The following is an 8846-nucleotide window of genomic DNA, read 5'->3' on the forward strand; positions in this document are numbered from 1 at the left end:
TTTACCTTTTTCCGATTCTCCTCCCTATCTCACCACAGGGAGGGGAGGAGTGAGCGAGCAGCTGCCTGGTACTTAGTTGCTGGCTGGGGTCAAACCACGACAATTATTCAGTCAACTGCTGCTCAAGCCCTTCTAAACCCTTCGACACCCAGATCTGGTCCCATATGCTGCTGGACAGGAAGGACGGAAGCACTGCCACCCCCCAGCTTGGCACCTACCGCAGAGGAAGCGCTTCATCACTTCACTGGTGGCAAGCTTCACAGCCGTCTGCCCAGAGTAAGTGGCCAGAGTGGGATCAGCACCATAGGAGAGTAGAAGCCACATGGTTTCCAGGTTGTCATTTGCTACTGCATCGTGGACAGGCCTGCAAGGACAGAAGCATTGGCAGAAAAAGAAGAGTCTGGAAGAGTTCGCGAAGCAATGCTCTGTTTTGAGTTAAGACCAATCTAGCGATGGTGGAGAGCTCACCCTGAAAAACACACCCTGGTCCCTGCCCCCCCCATTTCTCAGTGCTCCCCAGAAGTTCCCCTCTCACTGGCTTGCCTTGTGCCATCCTGCGCGCTGCAGTTCACGTTGGCGCCGTGCTCCAGCAGAATGTGGAGGATGTCGATCCAGCCTCGTGCACAGGCTTCGTGCAGAGCTGTGTAGCCAGCGTTGTCACGATGGTTCACGTCGCTGCTCTTTTTCTGCAGGCAATACAGCACTACGTCCTACAGGAACAAGAGCATTGCAGGCCTGGTTACACACAAACCCAGACAAGGCGGGACAGGACACAGAGCAGGAAAGGGCACCAAAACTCACCTTGTAGCCCAGGCGAGCTGCTCGCTGCAGAAGGGTCTCCCCTGCATTTTTGTTCACAATCAGCCGCCGAGCTCCAGGAGGAATGTTCTGGGCCGTGGGCGATTCGGGGGAACTCCCTGGGCTGACCCGACGGGACTTACAAAGTGTCCACAAGTCCTGGGGCTTCTTCAGAGAGCGCATCTTGGGCTGGTTCCAGCAGCCTTTCCCCTGGAAAAGAAAGGAATACAACTCCTTGGTACACGTGGCCATGGCTTACTAATGGGAGTCCCCTTCTCTCTCTTCTCCCCATGCGTGTGTCCCCTCATCAGTCCAAGCCATACCTTCCCCTCGTCACAGATCCCTGCCAGGTGTTTGGTTTTACATTTGCGTTTTCCTGATGGTTTCTCCAGCTCTTCTTGGACAGGAGAGCTGTCAGAGTGCTCCAGGAAGAAGCCATTCCGAAAGTCAGGGCGTCCTTGAGATTTTCGGGGTGATGGGGAAAGCCTGCTCCTCAGTCGTAGCTCTGTGCCTTTACCCTTCACGGACTCCTTCTGCTTCCGGTACCTAAAATCTAAAGGAGAAACAGGAATGAGGAGCTTCTGCAGGTAGAGCACCGAAGGCCAGCAACCCAGATCTCTGCCAGCAGGCAAAACAAACTGCCCGTCTTCCATGGCTGCACATCCAGAAATCCAGACCCACGGCAGAGCCACTGCAGTAAGGAGAAGCAGAGCGAATACACACATTCTCCCCTTCGGGGCTGGACTCAGCATGGACACAAGACACCCAGCGACAGACAGCGGTCCCGGTCTGAAAAGGCCAAGCCTACTGAGAGCTGGGGCTTGCACACAACTGACTAAGGCTTTTTCTTAGGTCTGACTCTCTGGCTTTCTCCACAGCTTTGGGCACTTTGTTTGGGAACAAAGGCTTTGTTTCATTTCTAGGTGAAGAGCTAGGAGATGCCCCACTGGGTTCAAGAGACGAAGAGGATAAACTCCAGGAACAAAAGTTTCTGTCTGTCAGGGACACTGCTGCCTCCAGTGCCAAGGCAGGTTTTCTAGATCTCCAGGAGCAGCATCTTCAGCTTCCATGTTTTGCTGAGACTCTAGATTCTCCACATCAAGCACCACACAAAAATTCCACTTACGTTTTGTTATTGCTAGCAAGCAAGGGCCATGGATCTTGCACAGAAAAATGGGTTTGGCCAAGATACCAAGGTAGAACCACAAAATCTCAAGGCAAGCACGTCTCAAGTTCTGTTGTGCTGTTCTGGTCTCCACATCTCGGGAAGAATGGAGTGGAAGTGGAGAAAGGCAACCAAAACAATGGAGGGGTAGAGAAGCCACCCTACAGGAGAGGCTGGGAATCCTCAGTCTGAAGAGGAGAAGGCGGAGAAGGATGTGACCAAAATTCGCAAAAATCATAAAAGGGGGGGATCCCGCTGAGTGGAGGAATCTTGTTCACCCAATCCTGCAGCACAAGACTTACGGGCACTTGATGAAATGAGGAAGAGATCAGTTTAAAAACAGACAGAAAAAAGGACTTTGCACAGCATGGAGGGAACATCAGGGCTCCACTGTCACTGGAGGTGGTGGAGGCAGATGTTATCAGCAGGACCACAAAAAGCGTTTAGGCAAATTCACGGACAACAGACCCATAAACGAGCTGTAGAAGGCCTGGGTAGGGCCAGCCCTAGTTTAGCTGTTCTGGATGCTGAGGAAGCTGAGGCGGCTGAAGTCCGGGAAGCGGCTGTGCTGGCCCTGCACAGCCTCTGCGCTTGCCACAGTCAGGAGAAAACTGCGGGCTAGACAGACCCTGACACAACGCAGCAAGCTGGATGTACTTAGGCAAGGAGCAGGAGACATCTCCTTGCTCTGAACAAAGTGGAGCACACCCACCAGACATGGTGTGGGGCAGCGGTTCTGACTTCCCACCACACAGAACACGGTACTTGTTTTTAAGCCCACGCACAACTCTCAGGCTGTAATTAAGCAAAGTTTTAGCAATGCTACTTGTCAAGAAGGGAGCACACAACCATCACTAGCCTGCCTGCTGTTTTGGAAGCAGTCACCGGACGGACATTTCTGCTGGGCTGTCTGTAACACCATCCTTGTCTTTTTTACGGCATGGCGACACTTTCACAGCTAACCCGGGGCAGTATACAAGGACTTGAGATGCTCCTTCTCCAATATCCAATTCCTTCTGCCAATGTGCAGGGGCTCTGTGTTCTAGAGCAAAGCTTTCAAATCTGCCCATCACTGTAGTGTTAAATACACTTCACCTGGCAGGATGCGTGTCTGTGCCAGCGAACACCTTGCCAGCAATGAAGAGCACCCTTGGGCTGTGGAGGAGACAGGCAGGAAACAGCACAAACCTAAGAAGAGTCGGGAATGTGGTGAGGAAGAGCCAAGTCTCTGACTGGTATGTAAAGAGAAAGGGGTAAAACACTGACACATCAGACAACACACAGCGAACAGGATGGTCTGTGCTTGCAAGTGACACACTCTGGCAGCCCCCGCACACCCAGCGTGAGGAAAACACAGCGACTCCATCACTCCTCCGAGCACAGAGGGGAGGTGGACAGCAGGCTCCTCTAGCCCAGAGGTCCAACGCGTGGCCCTGTCAGGGACTCGCATCTCTTTTCACTCTCTTCAGTATCCAAAGGAGACAAAGGAACACCAGTGGCTTCATGCTCTCATCGATGCATGCGTCACAACCGTAGCTGAGCAGCAGTGGAGCTCCAGGGCGTGCACTCACAGGTGAGGAACAGCCAGTCCAGCTGACCACAGTGGTCTGCCCAAAAGTAAGGCGGTACCGGTCAGCGAGAGGAGACACCACCAACGGATCCAAGCATTACCGTCACCATCAAAGGGATACAGCCTCCCTCACCCAAATGCCTGACCCGAAGCCAAGGGTCCTGGCTGTTTCTTAGGTGCATTTGATGATGAGGTGGCATTAGCAAGCAAAGATTGCTTGTGTTAACCCTTCTCCTGGACCGGATTTAGCCCCAGCGAGCCAGGTGTTTGTCAGTGGACTGCTGCAGCTTGTACCCAAAGACAGCGCAGATTCCTTAGCCAGTACAGGACACAGTGGTCTGCTTCCTCCAAACACGTGGGCTGGCCCCCTGTCCCTCCTCTGGCTGCCAGACAGCTTACAGTGCCACTGTAACACCCAGGTCCTCACCTCCAAAGCCAGCGACGGCTCTAGGCCACAGCTTCAGAATCCAAAGTACAGAAGCCCACCTATCTGAGGGCCAAGCAAGCAGTCCCTGAGGGAAACTGGCTTCTGGACAGAAGACAGACACTCTTAAGATGTGTGGTAAAGCTCCTGGAGAAAACCCTCCCGAACGCTGCTGCACTCAAGCCTCCTTCTCAGGCTCTGTTTGGAACAGGCGTCAGCAGGAGACAGCCTGAGAGCACCCTTGAACTGCGAAGATGCCAGGAAGCCCATCAGAAACTTTACTCCTGGTCTCACAGAGGCACCCAGACACTGCAGCAATGACATAAAATTGTGCCAGAGCAGAAACGTAGCTTGGGAGATCAGCTGGTGGGAGGAGAGCGGCCATCTCTACTACTTTTCACAACGCCTCAGCAGCATCTCAGCCTCTCCTGAGGACTGTCGATCTGAGCACCGATGTGGCAGAAGGTAACAGGTCCACATCCACTACATCACCTCCAAGAGAAAGGTCCGAGCGTACGGAGGGCTGGCAGAAGTGCTTCCCCCAGCACCGTGGCTCAGACATGCTCTTCTGCAGCCCTGATAGAAGTTACCTGTGGGACACTTGGACACAGCTACGAGCTACCAGCCAGCTGTCGGCACGCACATCGACACATTGGTGCGCTGCTGGATGAATCCCAGCCTTACTTCCAACAGCCTGAAACTGTGCCGGCGCAGACAGAGAGAAGGGACCGCAGAGACTGCTAAACCTCGGGGAAACGCAAAACACAGATTTGGTTTTGATCACACGGTCTGGGCAGTTACGGGAGAAAAGGCAGGAGCAGAGGCAGAGCAGGGCGCAGGACACAGGCAGGTGGCACAGCGTTCTCCTCCTAGGAAAGCTGCAAATACGAACCAGAGAGGGCGATTTCTCTGTCGCTTGTAGACACTCTAGTTTTGTTAATCCTCTCGCCCTTGTGCTCCCTGGTGCAAGCTTGCAAGTTGCCTTAATAAAGCCAGACAAAGCATAAAGAAGCCCAGTTGAATTGTGATGGCTCCATGTCCCTCTACTACAGCCAGGAATGCTGAACACTACTCCCAGGGGCCCATGCTTGTCCAGAAATATTTCACTGTGCTACCTTGTCTGATTCTCATTTTCCCACGCCCTCTGGCTTAATCTGAGGGTAAGATCAGTATCTAATTAGCCACAGAAGCTGCTGTTTCCTACTCCAAAATGTACTGTAAATATTTTTGAAAGAAGAGCTGATGAGTTGAAGCAGCCCATGCTGTGGACATCCAAGCCATTAATAACGATGGAGTTTCATCATGACAAAAAAACTAATCCAAAAACCCCTCAAAAATCCCACATGCAACAAAAAAAGCAACAAACCAAAAAACACCCATGTTGGTGCCCAGCTTGGCAGCAGAAACCCCTTCCCAGACTGTACCTGCTTTGGATTTTCGCCTCCTGTGGGGGTAGCCCACTCGCTCCTCCTCTCGCTCAGTCAAATATTCCCCTGTCTGGTATTTCCGACTTTTCTGTCGTCTCCTTTTCTTCCTTTTGATGTGGCTGTCGTCTTCCTCCTCCTCGTTGGGCTCCCACAGCTGCCTGGGTGATTCCACTCTCCAGGGCAGCTCCCGGGTCCTCCTCGTGTAACAGCTGCTCCTCTCGGACAGAGACCTGTCCCTGGCCCTGCGACTGTGGTAGCGTGATGTCCTGTGGGATTTTCGCAGCTTGCGACGTTTCAAGGATGTCTCCTCTTCCTCCTCCTCCTCCTCTTCCTCCTCCTCTTCGTCCTGATCCTCCTCCAGCAACGGTAAAATCTCCTGACCAGTCACATCACACTCTCCCGTCACACCAGCAGAAGAGCCAGCAATGCTTCCTGCAAGAAAGTGGGATTTCTAGCTGACAAAAAAGCCAAGAGGATCAACAAGAAAAACCCTGCAAGGCAGCACAGAAGAGGGGGACAAGGCCACGTAAAAAGGGAAACACTCACAGTCCCCCCAGGACTCCCACCTGGGTCCCCCGGCACCAACTCACCCGACTGACTGCGCGTCCGGCTGCTCAGCACCACCGGAATGAAATCCCGAAAGTTGTTCTTGGGCTTCTTTTCGAGGTAACCTGTGGGGAAAACCGAGCCTTGAGAAAACACACCACACATCTGTGCGTACACATCTGCTGGCCTAGGAAGGGCAGTCCAGCATCACGCGGCAGCTCTGTTTTGGATCCCAACCCGCTATGGGAAGCCGCTAGCTCTCCAGAGGCTGGTCAGCTTCAGGGGAACGGCGGGTAAGGCTGTTCAGCTTCAGGGGAACGGCGGTTTGGCCCCCCGGGCATCAGGGCGACAGGAACCGCTGCAGCCTGACCCCGCAAGAACACATCGCCATTCACAAGAGTACCTTCCTCGTGGCTGTCCCCGCGGTGCGCCGGAGATGGCGACTCTGTCTGCGGTGGCCCCAAAACCCTGAGGCTGTTGTGATCCTTCACCGATCCCAGGCCACTTCGGCCTTCTCGCTTGCCGAGTTCATGCGGATTGTCATGGTGTTTTCGCCACTGTGAACGGAGGACACAGACTGAAGCCTGAGCTGCCGACCGACCGAGCTGGAGAAGCAAAGGAGAAGGGACAAAACGCTGCCCCACACTCATCGTCCTGGTGCCCTCCAGCATTTGTGACACCCCAGACCCATTTTTGCTCTAGACAACCTGCCGACACGGGTACATTAATCCACCGCCAGGTAATGCCAAAGAGCATGGGTGGAAAGCCCCGTGCACTCAGCTGCCCTCCCCTGTCAGAGCTTCCTCCTCACCCCCAGCGACACCTGCCAGCCTTTGCCACAGCCCAGCAGTCCCAGCCCGTCCCACCCACCTTCCGGCCATGCACACTCCGGCTCCCCGATTTGCTTGGGGACTCCTCGCCGTCCTGGCCTTGGCACTTCAGTCTCTTGTGGGCCTGCCTGGCATCCCCATCATGCTGCCGCTTGGACTTGCAGCGCACACTGCCCTCTTGCTTGATTTGGCCCGCTCCTTTGAGCTTGACCTCGGCAAAGGCCTGGGGAGCAGTCCCAGCTCGCAGGCAGGTCACAGAAGTGAATGGCATGTCACACTCCACTCGCTCCTTCTTGACCCTGCACAGATCCACCTGATGCACGCACTGGAGGGGCTCTGCCGCTGGTGGCTCCTGGGAGCCTTCGCAGCCCAGCTCCTTGCGTTGACTCTCCGTGGGCGCAGCGGGCACCTCCGAAACCATTCGCAGGCCCTGCTGCCCAGCCGCGGGCAGATCATGCGACAAATACGCCGCTAACACTTGGTTTTTAGGCTTTGCATCCGACTGTTTGAGGCTACAGCTCCCCTGGGGAGCCTCAGTCTGTACGTTGCCCTCCTTACTGGCATCGGCCTCTGGTTGATCACACTCCTGACTCTTCTGAGGGTTGTCCGGCTTCCCCTTCCCTCCTTTCACATCCAAAGCACTGGTCTGAAGAGACGGACCTGCATCCAACGGGACTGGATTGGTCGGCTCCTCGTAGAGCTTGGGCAAGGCCCGGCAGCTCTTGCTCTTGGCTGCAGGTTCCCGTTCCTGAGGTGGGAGCCGGGGCAGCCCCTCTGGCAGGCTCTGGACAGCTGCGCTGGACTCTGCGGGCTGCACGCTCGGGAATGTCGGGAGCTCACCTGCACCAGCTGGCTTGCAGGAGCTATTCTGGTTCGGGGGCAGCTGCCCTGCTGTGGAGATGCCAATTGAAAGCAGGGGGGTTTGATGGTAAGGAGACCAGCCAAGAGGCAGAAGCTGAGGATTGGAAGGTTTTCTGGCAGGCTCTGGACAGCTGCGCTGGACTCTGCGGGCTGCACGCTCGGGAATGTCGGGAGCTCACCTGCACCAGCTGGCTTGCAGGAGCTATTCTGGTTCGGGGGCAGCTGCCCTGCTGTGGAGATGCCAATTGAAAGCAGGGGGGTTTGATGGTAAGGAGACCAGCCAAGAGGCAGAAGCTGAGGATTGGAAGGTTTTCCGTTCACAGGGCATCGCGGGTACACACTTCCCTGGCCGGGATTCCAGGTGGAGATGTCCTTGGACTGACACAAAGGAGCTCCTGGAGCAACTCTGCCATGAAGAAGTCTCCTGGCAGGATCCTGCTGTCCTTCTGCGCTGACCTGGCTGGCTTTCTTCCCACAGGGAACCCCAGCGCTGCGAGGCTCTCCCTGATCGATGATGGAAATAGGCTCCTGCTTGGGAAGGTGGCGCGGGTCCCTGTTGAAGCTCACGCCGGGGTCCTTGCTGAGCAGCAGCGAGGCAGGCACCGGATTGGCGACGCCGACGTAGGTGCCTGGGATGGTGCTGATGAGCGTGGTGTTCTTCACCCAGGAGCCCTGCTCACCGTTGCGCAGGAACTCGGGGAAGATGACTAAGGGAGGGGTGGTGCCGAGACACGAGGTGACACTGCTGCCCGTAGTCTGGGCCGTGCGCTGGGACTTGGACAGGACCGTGGTGAGAAGTGCTTTGCCGCTGGTGTGCACGGGGGTGAGGATGGGCATAGGAGGTGTTTTGCGTTGACTGGGCGGAGGCAGTTTCTGACGATTGGACTTGGAGGAGAGATCGAGAGGCATCTCGCTGCACTCTGGAGAGGAGATCATCTCACGCTCTAGCTGCGGAGGGGACTTCAGAGGGGAGAGCGAAGTGGCAGCCCCCGGTGCGTGGGGCTCGGGAGCTGCCGGGGCTCTGGCGAGCACGGCGGTGCCGGAAGAGGGAGCAGCGCTGCCGCAGGATGCGGCCAGCGGAGCCTGGCTGGATGAGAGGGAAGGGCCAGTGGTGGACGGAGGAGCGCCCTCGGCAGCAGCCTGGGCACCGCTTCCGCCTGAGGGTGAAGGGCAGCTAAGCTGATTCACCTCCACAGAAACCACTTTGGCCTCTGAAGCCAAGGGT

The 8846-nt window shown here is 55.8% G+C and overlaps 1 protein-coding gene across 1 annotated transcript in view; it reads right to left on the bottom strand.

Annotated features, from left to right (window-relative positions):
- Positions 1 to 218: 218 nt before the first annotated feature.
- The window catches only part of BCORL1 (BCL6 corepressor-like 1), a gene marked incomplete at both ends in the record, with an annotated part of 9708 nt that continues 1080 nt past the window's right edge, over positions 219 to 8846 (bottom strand). Inside the window, 8 exons of the mRNA XM_009696174.1 lie at positions 219 to 364; positions 544 to 710; positions 1122 to 1351; positions 5382 to 5816; positions 5975 to 6055; positions 6334 to 6487; positions 6801 to 7651; positions 7801 to 8839. Coding sequence (XP_009694476.1) covers positions 219 to 364; positions 544 to 710; positions 1122 to 1351; positions 5382 to 5816; positions 5975 to 6055; positions 6334 to 6487; positions 6801 to 7651; positions 7801 to 8839 — 3103 coding nt within the window. The remainder of the gene's footprint in view (positions 365 to 543; positions 711 to 1121; positions 1352 to 5381; positions 5817 to 5974; positions 6056 to 6333; positions 6488 to 6800; positions 7652 to 7800; positions 8840 to 8846) is intronic.

The sequence above is a fragment of the Cariama cristata genome, unplaced genomic scaffold, assembly GCF_000690535.1.
Source record: "Cariama cristata isolate BGI_N322 unplaced genomic scaffold, ASM69053v1 scaffold26692, whole genome shotgun sequence".
NCBI lineage: Eukaryota > Metazoa > Chordata > Aves > Cariamiformes > Cariamidae > Cariama > Cariama cristata.